Source organism: Toxotes jaculatrix, chromosome 9 (genome assembly GCF_017976425.1).
Source record: "Toxotes jaculatrix isolate fToxJac2 chromosome 9, fToxJac2.pri, whole genome shotgun sequence".
NCBI lineage: Eukaryota > Metazoa > Chordata > Actinopteri > Toxotidae > Toxotes > Toxotes jaculatrix.
In genome coordinates this window covers 5,278,700-5,297,185 of record NC_054402.1, presented here as the reverse complement: position 1 = coordinate 5,297,185, position 18,486 = coordinate 5,278,700, and the positions used below count along the sequence as shown (strand labels likewise).

The 18,486-nt window shown below is 41.0% G+C and overlaps 1 protein-coding gene across 2 annotated transcripts; it reads right to left on the bottom strand.

Moving 5' to 3' along the window:
- Positions 1 to 2,586: 2,586 nt before the first annotated feature.
- Positions 2,587 to 17,750, bottom strand: hnf1ba (HNF1 homeobox Ba). Of its 2 annotated transcripts, XM_041047259.1 has the most exons (10): positions 17,170 to 17,750; positions 14,688 to 14,887; positions 14,067 to 14,334; positions 13,745 to 13,968; positions 8,684 to 8,838; positions 7,340 to 7,466; positions 7,066 to 7,248; positions 6,662 to 6,780; positions 6,213 to 6,257; positions 2,587 to 3,543 (listed from the first exon to the last, which is right to left on the bottom strand). In XM_041047259.1, the coding sequence occupies exons 1-10, from the start codon at positions 17,547 to 17,549 to the stop codon at positions 3,523 to 3,525; spliced, it is 1,722 nt and encodes a 573-aa protein (XP_040903193.1). In that variant the 5' UTR covers positions 17,550 to 17,750; the 3' UTR covers positions 2,587 to 3,522. The 2 variants fall into 2 exon arrangements, with proteins under 2 accessions (XP_040903193.1, XP_040903194.1); XM_041047260.1 differs by lacking the exon at positions 6,213 to 6,257.
- Between the last annotated feature and the right edge of the window lie 736 nt (positions 17,751 to 18,486).

The window sequence follows — 18,486 nt, the reverse complement described above, 5'->3', positions numbered from 1 at the left end:
CCCTGGATGTGGAAATAAGTAACTGTTTGCTAAAACATTCAACGTAAAAAGGTGACGATGTGTCAGTGTTGTACTTACAGTGCGTTTCTGTTGCCCCCAAGTGGCGAAAAAAAATCAGTTAATGTAGTTAATGTGCTTAATTGTAGTGAGATCTTGTAATGATGATCCAGTACAGGCCAGAGAGATTTAATAATGATTAGGTTATACTTCAGATGCAGATAGTAAAGAAAGAATTCTAACTGCAAGAATTTCTCAAGTTTCTAGATGATGTGTTTTCAAATGTGATCCCTGAAATACCTTCAACAAACTCGTTCTTTGTTTTACTTTACCTCTTTAAAAATCTAAATAAGAAGCTAAACTGTATGTCACACGTATAGTTAGTATATGGTTCTTTATGGTGAAATTAAACAATGTAGTGACTTCACTTAAAAGCTCAAGTGAAGCCAGGTTTCTTCTCCTTACAAGAAAGACTGTGACAGCTCTATTTTTTCAACGTGTGCTCTGTGTCGGTACCAGATCATGCTACTAACCCGTCGAGTTCAATGAACTGGTTGCTTGAAATGTAATGTGCACTTTAGATCTATGAACTTCAAACAGGCTGTTTTCTTATCACACGGCAACACCACAACAACTTTGTAGAGGCTATAAACAGACTATACACTTGAACGGCTTTTTCTTTCTACTTGCAAGAGCCTCCTTTTTTTTTTTTTTTGCTGTGGTGGAAAATAACTCAAGTGCTCAAGGTTTCAAGAGCACATTTCAAATACTTTCATTTTATGATACTATATTTCTACTTCTCTACATTTCAAGGGGGAATAATGTACTTTTTACAGTGCTATTTGCAGCTATTAGGGACACGTTACTTAGCAGATTAAGATTTTACATGAGTTAGAAACACACTGTGTGATCAATATATAAAACATGATTAGAAAATGTGAGTTTCTTATAGACGTGTTATCAAACATCCCAAGCTGCACATGAAATTGTTCAGATGAGCTCCACATCAATAGTATGTTGTGTAAAGTATACATAAACTCAAAGGGGTTCAAAATAATCATCATGATAGAATAATATAAGAAAAAACTGGAAAGGGGCCTATCTTCATGAGGAGTGGTTTCACTCTTGATTTTAAGTAAAATTTTCTTTCTAATACTTAATGTACATTTATAAAATTTTGCAGTGCTTTAACCTTTGGAGTATCTGTATATTATGGAATTGCTACTTGTACTTTAGTGTCTGGATACTCCTTTCACCCCTGTTTTTTTTCCTATCTATTGAAATGTCTTATCAAAAAAAAAAAAAAACCATAACCATGTATTCATTTGGAAAAAAAAAACTTTTACTTGAAATATCAATATTTTCTCAGAAAGTATAAATAATGATTTATGATTGATTTCAATTTTATACAAAAATAATACATTAGGAGGAAAAAAAATCACGTCCTGCCACACAAGTATGAGTGCCCTCTGATCAGATGGCAATAGATGTGCCTATAACAGTCACAAACCAACCAACATAATAATAATAACAATGTAATGACCTAATATTGAATAGGAGACTGGATCTGCCACACTTACAACATGCAGGGTTTGATAGTCAAAGATTGCCTGTTTGTGTCATTAAAAGATGGTTAGTTATAGTGAAGAAAAACAACTTATTCTTGTTGCCAAATTTGGTCTCTGATTTAAACTTTCCCACCAGAATCTGTGACTGTATGTTCTGAAAGAACTTGAAGCGAAGTATTCGAGCAAACTCTACAAACAAGGTCAATGGACCGATGCAAAATTGCTTGGAAATTTGTACGAATCCCAGCGGGGGCTTTAAAAATCTGCGTCGTTAATATGTGTTTCATAGTCGGCCAAATTATAGCACTCCATGATACCCAAACATTTTTTAACCTGTTCAGTTAAAGATAAAGTAAGCCTGTTTGTTTGGGGCAAAAAAAATCACATACGGACAAGTTTACGCAAAAGACGCAAGGTGAAAGTTCGCTTCGCTTTCTGACTGAACACACCTTAATACTGTTAGCGTGGGCGTCTGTACCCACAGCTGCTGCTCTCCCCAACATTTCTCAGTCTTTGTGGATTCCTGTAAGATTAGAGCAGCTGCTGTCACAACATTATTCTCTTTCATGTCTCTCTCCTTCACAAAATACCAGACTAAGATGACTTTGTTTTGTTTCTGAATACTTGTCAATATTTTCATTCTGCACTGGTGGGGGGTCCTGTGCCATGATTTAAGATGAGGAGTTATTAACAATATTTGTCCTATTTCTTCACATTCTGGCAGGAAGTGGGAGAGGGAGGAGAAGGAGGAGGAGGAGGAGGAGGAAGAGGAGGAGGGTGGGGTGAGTCCCATTCCTGAAATTCACCTGAACCTGTGTGCAAACAAAAGCCAGAGGTTTCCAAGGAGGGGAAGGGCCATGTTTAAAGTGTGTGAGTCAGTCTACCCCCACAAGTTAAGACCAGGTTTATAGATTTGGCAGGCTAGCTTTTGAGACACGGTGACAAATAAAAGTTGTACCCGCACTATGTATATTTGTCACACATCCATCCATCTATTTTTGTGTTATTTTACAGGCAGCTTTTTCAACTCCAGTATGCTATAATAATTGTTGGTGACTTCACTGATATTCATTTCCAGTCTCAAGTGTGTGGAGTTCTGTGCAGAATCCAGCCATACAAAGCATTGCATACACCTATGGACACATTGCATAGTCCTTTCAAGATTGTCAAAGTCTTTTTCAATCACAGTATACACGCTGAACAACTCGAAATGATGAATTCCACCGGCGACAGATGGCATTCATCACCTGCACTAATGCTAGTACAGTAAACTGAGTGTGAAAGAATAACAATGGAAGACTCCTTTAAAGGCCAGTCAGAATGTCAAATGCATGCACAAGATCAGTACAGGCAATTGTGATTGTCACACAGTTCTGCTCACGTGCAGGTACTTTGTGTGGGTGAATCACCTTCACTCTGCCCTTAAGCCTTCACAGAGGCTCATCACTGTCTCAGTGTATCTACATATTTCCACCTTTAATCACAGGGTGATAGTGGGTGAAGTTGTCCCAGAGCCCTCATTCATGTCCACACGGGTCATGAGCAGTTTTCGGTGCTTGGTTTTTGTTCCTTTGTAATGTCACAGAAGAGGATGACTGTAGATTTAAAAAAAAAAAAAAAAAAAAACAGGGGCATGGAAAATTGAATACTGTTTTCAAAGATTGTGTTAAAATCATACATCCTTGTTGATCATGTGTGTGCGGCAGAGGGAGTCAGAATCCAGCCTCTTCACTTTCAGGTGCAGTGAGTTTTTTTTTTTTTCTTTTTGTTTGTTTTCCTTCTCTGTCCCCATTTCTCATTTTCACCGCCTGGCCCACTGTCGTCACTCCTCTTGTTTGTTGACTGACTCATCATCCAGCGCGCCGTTGCCGGTTATTAAGAGTTGTCATGGTTACCGCGGTGAGAGGGTGGAAAAATGTGCTCCGGTTGCCGGGCACCGAGGAAGTCAAGGATGCTCTCACCAAGCTTGAAGAGGACACTGCAAAGGAGAAGAGGGAGAGAAATGTCAGACAAAGTAGGTCTGTGTTACATAAAACTATAAATACAATCTGTCCAGTAGCACAGGTATATATGATGTACATCACTGGCAAATGAAACCTATATAAATACCAGTGGTGTAAAGTAACTAAATGCATGTACTCAGGGACTGTAAGCTACTGTATACTTCTACTCCACTAGATCTGGGAGGGAAACACTATACTTTTTACTCTACGTGTACTTTTTAATTAGCTATAGTTACTTGCCACCTTTCACATATAGATTAAAAACAAAACACATCATGAGTTCATAAAATGTGGTGAACTGTTACAAAAACTACAGTGCCCAGATGTTTTAGAATTATTCGGTATATTTAAAACATAAAAATATATATTTGTGACCTGTTTTTAAAGAATTATATCATCAGTTGGAAGGCAGTGTGCTTGGGGTAGAGCAGCATAAACAGGGTAGTGACATCTTAAAGTACTGAGGGATGCAAATACAATAACCTAAATATAAAAGTTAAAAATTGTGAATGCAGGAGTTTTACTTGTAATGGAGTTTTTTTTTTCTCTTATGTAGTATTACTACTTTTTCTTAAGTAAATTATTTGAATATATCTTCCTCCACTGGTAAATACATCACCCCTGCTCCTCCATATGCCACACCTGACCAAATACATTCCTCATCCCTCTTGTCCTGACTCTGAAAAGCCTTGTTTCCATTGAAATGCTCTCTTTTTTTTTTTTTTTTTTTTGATTGTTTGTGGAATTTATTTTTTTTCCTGCATCTCCAGGGGTGGAGGCAGGTGACCCCGGTGTGACCCTGCAGCCAGCAAACAGCATCACCTGATAAAGCTGACCTGCAGGTAAGACCTGAGTCATTAGACGCTGGGCTCTGAGCATAGGTGAGTTTAAAACAGACTCAGGTATAACGAAGGGTTCTCGGTAAACAAGGAGTGTTATAAAGCCAGAGCATGCTGGGTGTATCATGAGAAGAAGGCTGACCCGTCCAAATAAAGTCCTGATAAGAAAATACCTGGGAGAGCTTGCCAGCTAATTGCTCTCTAAATAAATAGCTTTGTGAAATGCCACAGGGTGATGATGTGTGTGTGACCAGTGGGCTACAGCCAGTGGTGAAAGTAACCAAGAACATTTACTAAAGTACTGTTCATACAGTGTTTATACAATTTTTAGCTACTTACACTTAACTTGAGTATTTCCATTTTAAGACACTTTACGCCTCGTTCTTTTTCCTCCACTACATTTATTGTTAAGTGTAATGAGCAGTTACTTTGCAGATTCAGATTTTACCTAAAGGTCACAAATATTTATTTAGAGGTGCAACAGTAAGTGGATTCATGGTCAATTGACAGAAAATTAATCTGCAACTGTTCTGATAGTCAACTATTTGTTTAAGTCATTTTTAAAATTTAATTTCATATTTCCTGGTTCTCAAATATGAAAATTCGCTGCTGTCTTTCATCTTACATCATAGTAAATTAAATATTTTTGGCTTTTGGAAAATTGGTCAGACAAAACAAGATATCTGATAAAGTCACCTTGGGTTTGATGATATCGTGATGGATATTTTTCACTGTTTTTCTAATATTAAATAAATATTAAAATATTAAATAACAATCTATTAATTAAAAAAACAACTAACAGGTTAACTAATAACAAAAATCAAATAATTGTTAGTTGTAGCCCTACAATATGTAGTTAAATTTTAAATATTATTTTTGTTGGGATTTTTTTACAAAAAACACTGTCAAAATAATAGTTTGAGCCAGCCCATGTGAAAATACAGGACTTTCACTTTTAATGGAGTATTTATGGTTTTGGTTCTTCTGCTCAGGTAAAGAAGCTGCGTACTTTTTACTTTTAGTTTATACAAACATATACCTTAACTGTTTTGCAAAAGTGATAAATAAGCAGCTGATTGTTCCTGGACACTGTGTTACACCCAGGCCAAATTATGTCTATTTCACAACCTCTGGAGATCAGTGTTCTGTCCTTTACTGCACAGAGGATACACCGTGCCCTGAGCTATCATCCAATCACGTCTGTCAGTAGCAGCTCGGTGGGTACAAGCACTCTGCCTCAGCGTGGGAAATTGAGCGTGTGAAAACACCGTGGTCAACATTTCAGGCTAGAGCGATCACCGAGAGCAGGGAGAAGTAGGAAAGAGGAAGAGGTATAATTACCAAAAAAAAAAAAAAAACCCACACACACACACAGAGAAAGAAAGAAAAGACAAACCCTCCACCCCCACCTAGCCCACCTCATCTCCAGCCTCACTGTACCATGGAGGAAAGTAGCAGGAAACAAGGTTTGAGAACTTTGATTAAGAGCGAGACTCATTTCCTGATCACAGAGGTGACTCTCACCAGAGGAAAGTGAAAGGGGGGGGGCGTTAATCAAGAGGCGTTCAGGCTGAGGGAACAGGTGATTGATTGGACGTCGGTGTGAGAGGAAATAGGAATACATACTTTCCATATATCTGTCTTGTCTATTAGTTTGAGGTCAAACGAAAGCATGTGAACATCAGCAGCAGCCCCAAACAAAAGAGACACTTGTGAATGGCTACAGTGAATATTTGATCAATGTGCAATTTTGGTGATTTTATTCATTTTTAAACTGCGGGACTGAACTAATAAAATTTATTTACCCAGGAGAGACCCCCAAGTTGCACCATCTTGTTTACAGGAGCGTCCTAATGTGACAGGAATTAAACAAGTCAGCACACAATCACAAAACACACTCTTTTCTCTCATAGCCTGCCCCATTGTGATCTAGTTCCTGCTGTTAGTGTGTGCTTTGACTGTGTCGTTTCTCTTAATCACATCAGGGTGAGGATGTGAGGGTGATTTTTGTGCATTAATGGGAAATGAGTGAGCTGATTAAAGTGTCACCTTTCAGAAGAGATAGTTCACCCTGTAGCAAAATGTACAAATTACTCAGCAGCAGCATTACAGCAAAAACTGCAGTAACATGACACATTTAATGCTGATTCTCATGCAAATACCCCCATATTAACTGAAATCTACAGGCAGACAGAGGTGAGAAGGAACATCTAGCTGCTTTTAAAATGTTTTGTGATGGTGGTTAAAGACTGACCGTCTTGCTTGAAGACATGGAGCTGAGGGTGCTGATGCTGTTGGCGTCTGTGACCACCATGGCCGAGGGAAAACGTGACGGGTGGGAATATTGTGGGGGCTCCTGCTTGTGAGGATACACTGCGAATGAAAACAAAATAGATTATTACACTTTCAAAATCATGTGGAAGTTAAAAAATAAGTATATTTAAGTGTTATATCAGGCAATTCTGGAGGTACTTAGAGAGACAACATTCCCAAGATGAGTCTGAGCAATTACAAGATGATTAACAGGATGGGAGTGAATCAATCTTCACCAAATTATGTTTATTATGTTTATTTTTTCTCCCCCCAAAAATTGAGAACCACATATATAACTGATTAACTTGTGCACACAGTAGAAGACAGTAGAAATGTTGCACTGACTGTGTGAGTGTGTGACAGTTGCCATGAATGGCTGCTGGCTCATGTGGCTTGGAGACTGCTGCATCAGGCTCTGCTGGTGGGGGCTGTGGAGCTGCTGGGAGAACTGCACCGGCTGCAGCGCTGCAAGGCTGCCCGCCACACTGTTGATCACTGGCACCGTCTGAGACTGCGATGTGTTTAAACCTGGCGAGAAGCAGCGAAACCTCAGTTAGACATGATGAAAAAAGTTCACTTCCTTTCTGCGTTCGGTCAAATGCAGGGATGGAGGACTTACTCTGTGCTATGGCCATGACCCCAGATAGAGGCATGATAAGGTTCTGTGTCTGCTGATGGCTGTGATGGGAACTGTGGATGTTTGTCAGTGTGCTGACTGGAGGAAGTCCTCCACCTGAACCAGAAATCTGGGGAAAGATGAGGGGAAAAAGAAAAAAATCCACATAAATTCATTTTCAAAGCGAAACAGATGTTGTCTGCTAAACAAACAAAAGACATACATGTTGACTTAGTTCGGGTTGTTTTGTATAACGCCACACTTGAGTAACTACACTCACACACAGCACGCAAGCAAATACTGATAAGGAACAAAAGGTAAAAAGAAAATCACACGTCAGATGTGTCAGCAGTACGTCACGTGTCAGAAGGGAGGAATGTGCATTAGTTTGTGTCGCACATTGACACTGTTTGTGTCTACATCTTGGTTTATACAAGTGTTTACATGCTCTTTTGCAAAAAAAAAAAAAACACAGCTGTATCCAAAACAACATCTACAGCATTCACAGTGTATGTCTATGTGGACCAGGATCCTCCCACTCAGTGGGGCTGTGTCTATTTGACTACTGCCAGCTGCCCACAGAGGAGAGACCGGCCACACACACACACACACACACACACACACACACACACACATCTGCAGATAAGAAACTGTCAGCCCCTGCTGCACACTACACTGCCTGACCCCACAGTGGTCATTTCACACAAAGCTGCTCCAAAAGGCAGAAGTGTTGTGAACTGACAGGGAAGTTAGTACAAAGAATTCAACAACTGATTTGCATAGCTGAGCAAGACAAGTGGCTTAAATAGAAGGATTTTGTACTGCTAGGCAATTTCAAGAATATTGTATTTTGACAGTATATCCATCGTGTTTCAAAAGTGCTGTTGCACCACTACTGAAATGCTATGAGTCCTTGCACAGGTTTCCTTGTCACTGATCAAATATTGGACTAGGGCAGAGGGGAGAAACTCTGAAGTAGAAAAAAAAGAAAGCATCGGGCATAATCAAATGTTGGCGTCATTTCTCTGGCAGGACAAGCAGCGCTCCACCTGCCGGTCCTCTTAGCGAGGCATTTAATCAATAAGAACAGAATGTTTCTTTGTCAGGTTTATTGGCTGAGAGATGCACATGCCTGGTGCACTCTGGTGAAGGCTGTGTGCTAGTCCAGCCATGGCCTGCCACCCCGGCTCCACCTTCCAAACAGAGCAGCACAATGTGCCAATTGTTGGCTCTTGCCAGTTGGTCCATGGGAGAGGAGGTTCAGGAACCTGCTTTGTACGTTTATGCTAAATGTAGGCCTGGTCTTATCTAATCTGAGGCCATGAAGGCCCAGGTGTGTTCACTCACCATCTTGGCGTCAGGTGACAGCAGACTATGGCTGTGGTCCAATCCTCCCGGAGACACCTGTTGGAGCACTGACTGGCTGGTCACCATCGCGTTGCTAGTGTGGTGACTGATGGCCGAGGAGGAGGAGACCTCACCGGGGCCTTGGCTGTAACGCACTGAGAGAGACAGACACAGAGAAAAAGAGCGGGTTAGTTGCACTTGTCTTGGCTGTTGTGTGCTTCAGCCATAACGGTTATATAGGGCAGAGAGATATATAAGCTCTGGCCTCGTTCTGTGCTGAGCAGCGCCGTTGTTGCTCCAACCAACCAGACTCACCTGTTCTTTGACTCAGACAGGGCAAGACTGAGCAAACAAACACACTGACCCGTCCACTGCTGCTATCTGCGTAGCTCAGCCAAGGCCATTCACTGTGCACATGCACTCACAACAGCAGAACTCCCATCAGACTCTGCGATAAGCACACAAACGCTACCGATGATGTTCGCAATTGCGTCACCGTGAAATTTCGCCAGTGGTGGAAGAGGTGTTCAGTTCCTTTATTTTAAGTAAAAGTATGGAAAATGCGCAGTTACAAGTAAAGTTCCAAATTTCTACCTGAGTATTTTTACTGATGCATCAATGTGTGAGCAGCATTTTTCTGTTGTAGCTACTTTACACACAGTTTAGACCAGTGGTTCACAGTCTAGAGGTCGGGCCCCACCCACCACCCAAAAGGGTCACCAGATAAATCTGAGGGGTCGTGAGAAGATTAATGGGAGAAAAAAAAACTAAGTTCTGCTACATGAACATGAATCATTTCTCTAATCCTTAATGTTTTATTGTGAAATTTTGGATAATTCCACCTCTTTCACTCTAAATAAAACAAAAAGTGTATTTTTGTAAGTTTAATGATTTTTATGTAAAAACATTTAAGAAATTAAAAGTAACTAAAAACTATTAGTAACTCAAGTTGTGGCAAAAAAGTAGAGGAGTAAAAAGCTGAATATTTGCAATACATGCAAGGTATAAAGTGGCAAGTATAATACTTGAGTAACTTGTACTTTGCACCACTAATTTTCACAGTATTTCCTGTATATTCACAGTGACGTTGCAGTGAAATTGAAAATCTTCTTTTAGTGCCATCACTTAATCCCATGTCTAGACCGCTTTCTGTCTCTCACTAGAGGCCCAAAGTACCTCTCCCTCCCTAACAACCGACAATCAAATTACTGTTTGCCGATGCAGGCCCCCTGTGATACCAACAGAGTAAACATTACACAATTACAAGCAATGTCAAACACATTCTTATCCTGTGGTCTCAGCCCCACACAGACACAGAGGGCCACTCCCTCAGTGACAGTGTAGAGACAGACTTTGTTTGCGCTCAGATCTCACATCTTCCCCGAGCCCTCCGTCCCTGACCCAGGTGTAACAGGCTGAAGGCCCAGCTGAGGTCGGTCAGACACGACAGGAACCTCTGCTATAGTCTACAACCACTTTGTGATTAAAAAAAAAACAAAAAAAAAAAAAACAGAGAGGCACTGACGCTAAATGTGATGACCAGTGAGGAGGGGAATTGATTTCTTGTCACTGCTGGAAACTGGAACAGGATGTGTTTGCTGATATTTAGTTCAGGTGTCGGGGAAACAGATAATTTTTGATAGTGAATATCCTTTGTGTGGTGGGATGTGTATAGATATAAGATGCTGTACATTTAAAGCAATAATTTGACATTTTGAGAAATACATTTGTTAGGTTTCTTGCAAAGAGTCGTGTAAGAAGTTTGATGCTACTGTAATGTCTGTGCATTAAAGGGGAAGCTTCAGTCAGGAGCAACAGATACCTAAAATACAGACACTACGGTGACTGGAGCAAAGCCACAGCGCCATATTTCATCCTCTAAACTACCTGTCCTCCATTTTGTACAGCCCACAGACTTCATATTGTCTCCTGCAACATACTAGCAACCCCACAACACTTCACCATACCTTGTAAACACAGCCGCAGAACAATAAAGCACTCCACTGGACTCATGACCCCCATTGCCACACAATAGAAGAGGACTCATAAAAAGGCAGTTATCTCAGGGCTGGGCGACCTCTTAAAGTGTCAGGGGGAGAAAAGGATGCTATTCAGGCCAGTTTTGTTTCTCTGGGTTCGGTAGTAATTCTAGCTGCAGGGAACGATTTCAACTCAGACGCTTTGGGTTTTTAGAAAGCTACTGGGAACAGTAGGGTTCCTAATACTCGTGAATACTCATGAATTTTTAAATCTTACCTTCAAATTACAGATTCTGAAGAACCAAAACTTTGCTCTGGCAAAATAGCAGATACCACAAGAAGCTGGGATTTCTCTTTGAGAGCAGGGGGAGGGTGAGAACTTCACAAGGGGAGTGGTAGCAAGGATCTTCAGTAGGTTTAAAAGGCTCTAGCTCCCTGTGTGACCCATGTAATATCAAAGCATGCCTCCCCAACCCCAGGCAGCAGCCATTGTAGTGCCCCTACATATGACAGACCTCCTGGGTCTCTGCAGGACGTATCCAGTCTCTTCTTTGTGGCTCTCTGGGAGACACAGAGCAGTGGAAAGTGCAGAGCTAGGCTATCCTTTCTCTGTGTGCGTCCCTGTTTCAAGCTACCCTGAGGTGACGGAGAGCAACGCAACCCACGGATGATCCCCCCCTACTACTGTATCTGATCTGGAACTTCTGAGTCTGCTGGTTTTGTAAAGTGCAGAACAACGCAGCTCAGCTTACACAGCAATGATTCGATTTTATGGTGATGTCAGCTGCCAAATTATCAGTGGCAGAACAAGTAGTCAGATTCTTTACTTAAGTAAAAATACCAATACAACAACCTAAAAGTATAAAAGCTCTGCCCTCTGACTGATTTAGTGTATTAGTGTATGAGATTGCTAATGCTACTAATGCGTAGGGAGCATTTTACTGTTGTAGCTGCTTGAGATGGAGCCTACTACTTCTTTATATGTCAAGTGGGCTCTCTTATTTTTGCCTCTTACTTCTTTATTTTGGTGAAATTTCCTACGCTTAATTTGTTTTTGTTTTTTTTATGTAAAATATTTTCAATTCAATTCAATTCTACAAAGAAACTACCAATACTTACTAATATTGCAGTAAAAAATCTAATGTTTGGAAACACACTGTTGTCAGTGATGATTTTGTCAATATAATATGACATTAACTAACCTGTTAGTGGAGATTCAAAGCAAAATGCCGTAAATAACCTTACTCCACTTGATTACTTGAGTTCCATAAATAGTTGATGAACAGTAGGTAAATATTGCACAGGAAAACACAGGTGCATGTTCACATGAGCTTGCTAACAAACTATGCAGTCCGCCTCAGATCAGTTTCATTTCTGAAAGTAAAAAAAAAAGGTCCCCACCAAAGCGACATGTCACACTGTTTGACTGCCTATCCAGATGTGACGAACTGACCAACGAACTGAAACAGAATCAATAAAAACTCCTTAAGTAAGAGGAGTTTCTTTAATGTGACCCAGTAGTGACCTCTCTTGTATGACTGGAGGTGCAGCGACGGTTTAAGGGGGGGGGGTTACTAGCTTTCTCTATAGTCGAAGAAGGGGTCATCAGTCCTGTCTGGCCAGAAAAGAGCCAATACCCCAGTGGACAGCTCCTGCTGCTCCAAGTCTGCGCTCAGCCTCAGCAACTATACTAATGCCCATAAAGGTGAGGGGGAGGCTTTAAAATCAGTCCTCCTTCAGGCCCAGCAGAGATAAATGAACCTAGGTTACAGTCAGTGCAGTCTTCTAATACACCACAGACAATGGGACCCCCTGCAGGGGTAGAGTATAGAGAGTAGAAGTCAGAGGAGCCCCTTATCAAAGGCCTGGGAGATGTAGTAGCAAAGGGTTTTAATTGTCCATTAAGCATGCATAATACAGGCCGTGCCCTAGCAACGCAATGAGACCCCTGGTGGGATATTATTGTCAGGCCAGGGGCTGACACTGAAAAACAGCTGATGCTGTCGGCAGGATGCCAGCAGGACACCTTGTAAGTAGCCAGCTGAGGGTTTTTGGGGGAGCAAAGTGCTTTCCGACGCGCACCGACCCTTCTTCTCTTCTCTCTCAGCCTTATCGCTGACCTCTCTGGCTTTGCAACCTGAGGTCAATGCCTGGTCAGGTGTTCTGAGCAACAACAAAAAAAAAACCTCAAGCAAACAGGCAATCCACAAGTGGGACCAGTTTATCCAAAGGTAAAAGAGCAAGCCAAGGCAAACAGTTTGTTTTCCCTTCAAAGCTCACCTCGTGTTCGAACACGGGAGGACAACAATAGGCTCTGAGTGACTCTCTCAAATCACAGTTTTATGGAGGGTGAGTGATGGCATGGAGGATAATGCTCCGTGAGGCCTATCAGCTTTGTTTTTATGTCGTATACGCCAGGTAGACTCAGTCAATACTAATTACTCCGCGTGCAAACATCAGGTCAGGGTGAAATGGTCAGAGCAGCAACGCACAGCATTTAATTGTTTTGGCAACTCTCTGAGCAGCGTCATTAGCAACCTGTATGGGAGGAGGAAATGTGGAAATGACGGCGTTATGTCGAGCTGCTCTGAATGTGTCTGTCCCCCCTCCCTGACCCTGGCCTGACCCTGGCCTGTCACAGGATTGCTGCCCTTTGTGTCATGCTTCTCCATGCTGACTTTGGAGTGGAGATTGCAGGTACAATGTGGATTGTTCTCAGTGTGTTTTCAAAGATCAGAATAACAATGGCATTTGCTCAGCTCACTCACTCACGCTCATTGATCACTTGTCCCCTCTTTCTCTGACTCTCTGATCACATCAACTGTGCCTCTAACCTTTTCTGACAGCGGATTCACACTGAGGAAAACAAAATCACATCCTTTTTTTTTTGCACTATTATGCAAAATTTAGGAATAAGCACCTTAAATTTTCTCTGAAAACTCAGGTTATCATGTGTATTCTGTCAATAACTATGTTGATTTTTCATCAGCAATAAATCTGCACACATAACAATTAAGCCAAAAAGAAATTTGCTTTCTGTGATGCTATGCTGCATGCAGAGCAACGCCACCTGGCATCTTACTGGGAGGAGAAGCGCTGGTCTGGGGGTGATGTGGCGAGCCGTGTGACAGCAGAGGGTTGATGCTGTGGGTCGGTGCAGTGATGGCGTCCATGGCCAACTTCTGCCTGAAGGCTTCCTCCTTGCGCCGGTTGGCAAACCAGTTGTAGACTCGCACTTCTGTGACCAGATTAGAGCCCAGGCCCTGCGCTTTGGATGGGGAGACACCTCTCTGAAGACACTCAGCTCTGCGGAAAACAGATGCACAAGGTGAAAAACTGAGTTTCGCATTGTTTGGGAGATGTTTTTACCAGGAAGGTGCAGGAAGGCGTCATGTTTTATCTACCTGTTGCATTCTTCTACTAAAGCCTCCCTCTCCTCCTTGCTGGGGTTCTTCTGCCGTTCATAGGCCTGGTACAGGATTTGCTGGGACGCAGGCCCCCATTTGAAACGGTTACGTCTCATTTTCTTGCAGGAGGGTTCACTGCCGACCTCGTCACTGGGCTGACCCATGCCCTGACCGGACGAGTTGAATTCTGGGAAAAAAAACACCGGATCCTGATTGCCTTTGTCTGTCATATTGCTGCCAGAACCTTGCACTGCCTGGTTGAACTCTGAAAAATAAGAAGAGGTATATTCAATAAAATCTTTCAATTTATTTTGTTTGTTTGTTTTTCAGCACATGAACACAAGGAAAAGTAACTTAAAAAAAAGTTACTTACACGTATAATAGTGATGTTTTCTACCCATTAATAATATTTGCTTTCCTTTTGATGCACTACGACAAACTTCATAAGATCTAGCACAGGCCTGTTGCTCTGGGTATATGTCATCCAATAAGATAAGGAAATATCCAATCTAACTTCACATCCCTACAGGTTTGAAACCCAAACATAGTGCCACGCTGCTGCCAACGACACATTACAGGCCCGAGGCCGAGCTGTGAGAAACTCAAATATTAACTTACGTCTGAGAATTTCCCGCTGTTTCCTGACATACCAGGTGTAGAGAGCCGCTCGCTTCTGTGTTTTCATGGGCGTGCCTTTGTTGAGGTGCTGGGAGAGGTGAGACTGGTTCAGCCCCGTGATGTCCACCACCTCCCGTTGGGGGATGTTGTGTTGCTGCATGTAACCTTTGATCATGCGGGCAGCACGCCATGGGTCCTCTCTGAATTCAGATACAACACAAGAACAGAGAACAAAACTCATTTCGCCATTGAACTATGAGCAGCTTTTAGGGGGAAACAGTAAAGAGCAAGGCCGCCACTACTCAGATTTTTGGTTAGTGTCACACTATTGAATGAATATATGAAGACATGCTTCATCTGGGGGGGATGAAGGATTATTTGTCTTATCAAGGATCAAGGATCAAGGAACTTTATTGTCATACCAGGACATTTACATGTTATGGTACGAAATTAGTACTCAGGTCCCAGTTTAAGCCATTCAGAGCCGTGAACAAAATGAAGTATAAACATATTTATACCTATAACAAAGTCTAGACATCTAAAATATTCTTATCAAACACACATAGCCGCTCATGAACTTGTCCTTCCTTTTAGCTTCCCTGTTTTTCAAGGCCTCAAGTTTAAAGGGGTCTGTAATGATAATAAGTACCCTCAAAGACAGCCCGTTTATCATTGTAGCCCGTTCAATAGGCTGTAAATATTTTCAAAGGCTAGTTCAGGTGGATTCAGGGAAGTTGAGAAACTTGGACTTAGTATTTGGTTCAGATTTCAGCCGCCTGGAAAGAGTTAGATTAGGTTTGTGCAAATTCAGAGCAAGAATGTACAATGAAAACACAAATGCAAAGGATCCCAAAGCTGAGTAACAAATAATCAGACAGGTTTACAAAACTTCAGATTTTATAAACAGAAATAGAAATATATATATGTCACATTTTATAATTTGTAAAAACTAAAAAACTTGGTATCAGTCCACAAAAGACATATGTCATAAAACAGATGTGGTTTTAGTGGTTTTAGTCGATCAAACTTTAAAAAAAAAACAAACAAAAAAAAAAAAAAAACAACTGATGTCAGATGTAATTGACAGTAAAAGTATAATTTGAAGTCAGGGTTATAGTCATGTATCCGTCTCTAAAATTAGAGATATTCACCTCAAAAGCGAAATTCAGTGAAGAGTAATTTATTTTTTCCGTTTTTAGCCAATTGCATTAACTTCAAAACGAAATTTAACATTAAAACGTGCACGTCCCTACCTGTAGATTTAGCCCGTCACACATTTCTCGTTACTGCGACAAAGTTTAGCAAAAACTAGTCGTCGGGAAATAAACACGGAGCCTTACCGAACAATCCGAGATTAGCAGGCCCGGACACACTGACATCGGCAATTATAGCAAATCTACACACGTCTGTTTGTTTTGGAGAATGTGGAGGCCTACATCTAAGTCTGCGGGTTAAGTGGGAGATGTTAGTTTATAACTTTTGACAATGAATAACCAGATCTCCATTCACTCTAATCACACGCCACTGTGTATCTTTGAGTTGATGATTTATAGAATAAAATTAATAATAACTCTACTACACGTGGGTTAGTTTTGATATTCTTCCGCTCCTGTTAGCCGACGACAGAGCCTCAAATATTAGTTTTACACACACACAAGTGCTTTGAGTGGAGATAATTAGAAATAAATGGCTGAGATCTGTAGTGTCTAATGAGGGTTTGTTTTTTGTTTTGTTTTGGGGTTTTTTTGGTGGTTGTTTTTGTTTTTGGTTGGTTTTTTTTTTGGCATGATGGGTTTACTGACGCATGAGAAAATGGTAAAAAAATTTAAAAAATAAAGCTGTTTTTAAACTGTAATTGTAATTAGTGATTACAGAATTAAATCTATCATTGTTATTATTATTATTATTATTATTATTATTATTATTATTACATAATTATTATGATAACTGTAATGTTTATCTAAAATTATTATTATTATTATTATTATTATTATTATTATTATTATTATTATTATTATTATGTCCTGAATTCACAGCCAGAAGTTGCTTTCACTCGCTCCTCTCGTAGCCCCTTGTTGGATTTTTATCGTTGAGAGGTGGAGTATAGTTAATAATAAATAGATCTAAGTTCAGCTGATATTTTGCAAAGGTAAAGAAATAATAATCCATGTGGATAATTAGTAACCAGAATGTGAAAACCGAGTCGTGGCGGGTTATTTTAAAATTGTAAACAAAGAAGGAAACGTATTTTAGGTTTGTAATGGATTTTTTTTTTTAAGATTTCCGTTTTAATTTTTCCAAGTTTTCAAAGACGGAAACTTAAAAATCAAGAACGTGTAGAGTGAGCTACAGTGAACAGAATAACTGTGTGAGCGCTGATTTTCACTTTCTCGTTTCACCTTCAAGCTGCCGCGACTTTACAAAGTTTCTCACCACTTTTTCACACTTTTTAACATCGAGTAAAAGTAGCAGGAAAACTTACGCCAACATGCGCTCCACCTCCGCCCTCTGCTCGGCGGCCTCCTCCGTGTTGAGGGACTGGAGCTCCTTCAGTATCGGCGGGGTGTCGTAGTCGTCCCCGTCCTCGGAGCCCTCGTCCCCGGATAGTTTGCCCTTGCTGTGGCCGTTGGTGAGAGTGTGGAAGACGGGCTTCGAGTCGGCGTCCGCCCCGTTCATCTTACCGCTCTGAGGCGGAGCGGGAGACATGGACAGGCTCTCCAGTTTTACTCCAAAGCCCGGCGGGCTGGGGTCCATATCATCCAGGGCCTGGATCAGAACATCTTTGGTAACTCCTGAGTCCAGCAGGGCGCTGAGGAGCTCCTGCTGCAGGGATGTCAGCTTGGATACCATTTTAGAGAACATTAAAAACTCAACATAGGCCTGCTGTGTGCGCGCTGGAGCAGAGGACAGAGAGGAAATGAAGGGGAATTGTTTAAAAAAAAAAGTAAAAAGTTTAAAGTAAAAATAAAGTTCCTTTCGTCCGCTGTGGTGGTCCGGTGTTGTGGGGAGTTCACTGCTGCTGACACCTGCTCCGAGAAGCTGCTTCACTTCCCTGTTGAAGGGGAGGATGGAGCTACTTTGCCATGATGCTTTCTGAGCGCAGGGGGATATAAAACATGGTAATGAGTGGGCCGGCTGATGGCCTTATGTAAATCAGAAAGGCCAGCTCTGGGCCGAGGTAGACGTGTTTACACTGCTGCTGTTATTGGCTCCCCTTATCAGCAAAAACTTTGATGGACTTTGGACCCTGTTGTATATGCCTTAAAGACTTTTAAGAAAGGCGAGCTGCACATATTCACATCGTTGGATCAAATACGCTCAACGGTGGTTTTATTCCATAACAGTTTCTTTCTAAACCAATAGTAAGACTTGTAGAAGTAATTCAGGCATTTAGAAACACTGCAGTTCATTTACGACTTTATGTCTTTATTGGGGGATGGCTTATTTTTGTTTTTAAAGGCTTTATTTATACTGTTATGTAGGTATTTAAATGTTTTCATGATTACTTACTAATGAGATATTCAGAAAGGGTGTTGATGGTGTTGTTAATGAGGTGTTGTTGGTGTGCTCAATAATTCAGCTTTGTTTCCTTTAATGAAGCCTAATAATCTCATTAGTTTTAGCCAAAAATCTCATAGACCACAGAGAATTGAATTTTAATACAGTGCAAAAAAAAAATAATTTTACTTTGAAAAGTTTTTCAACAGCAGCCAATTAATAATAACTTCTTGTCGCTGTCCATTGGCAGTAAATCAATCGGTCACCGACCAATCACAGTAATAAAATATTTAATTTATTT

Coding starts and splice junctions, on each gene's coding strand:
- hnf1ba (XM_041047259.1), bottom strand. CDS start 17,549: ATGTTCTCTAAAATGGTATCCAAGCTGACATCCCTGCAGCAGGAGCTC. Junction 7,249..7,339: donor GGTCATGGCCATAGCACAGA/GTAAGTCCTCCA, acceptor GCTTCTCGCCAG/GTTTAAACACATCGCAGTCT. Junction 6,781..7,065: donor AACTGTCACACACTCACACA/GTCAGTGCAACA, acceptor TTTCATTCGCAG/TGTATCCTCACAAGCAGGAG.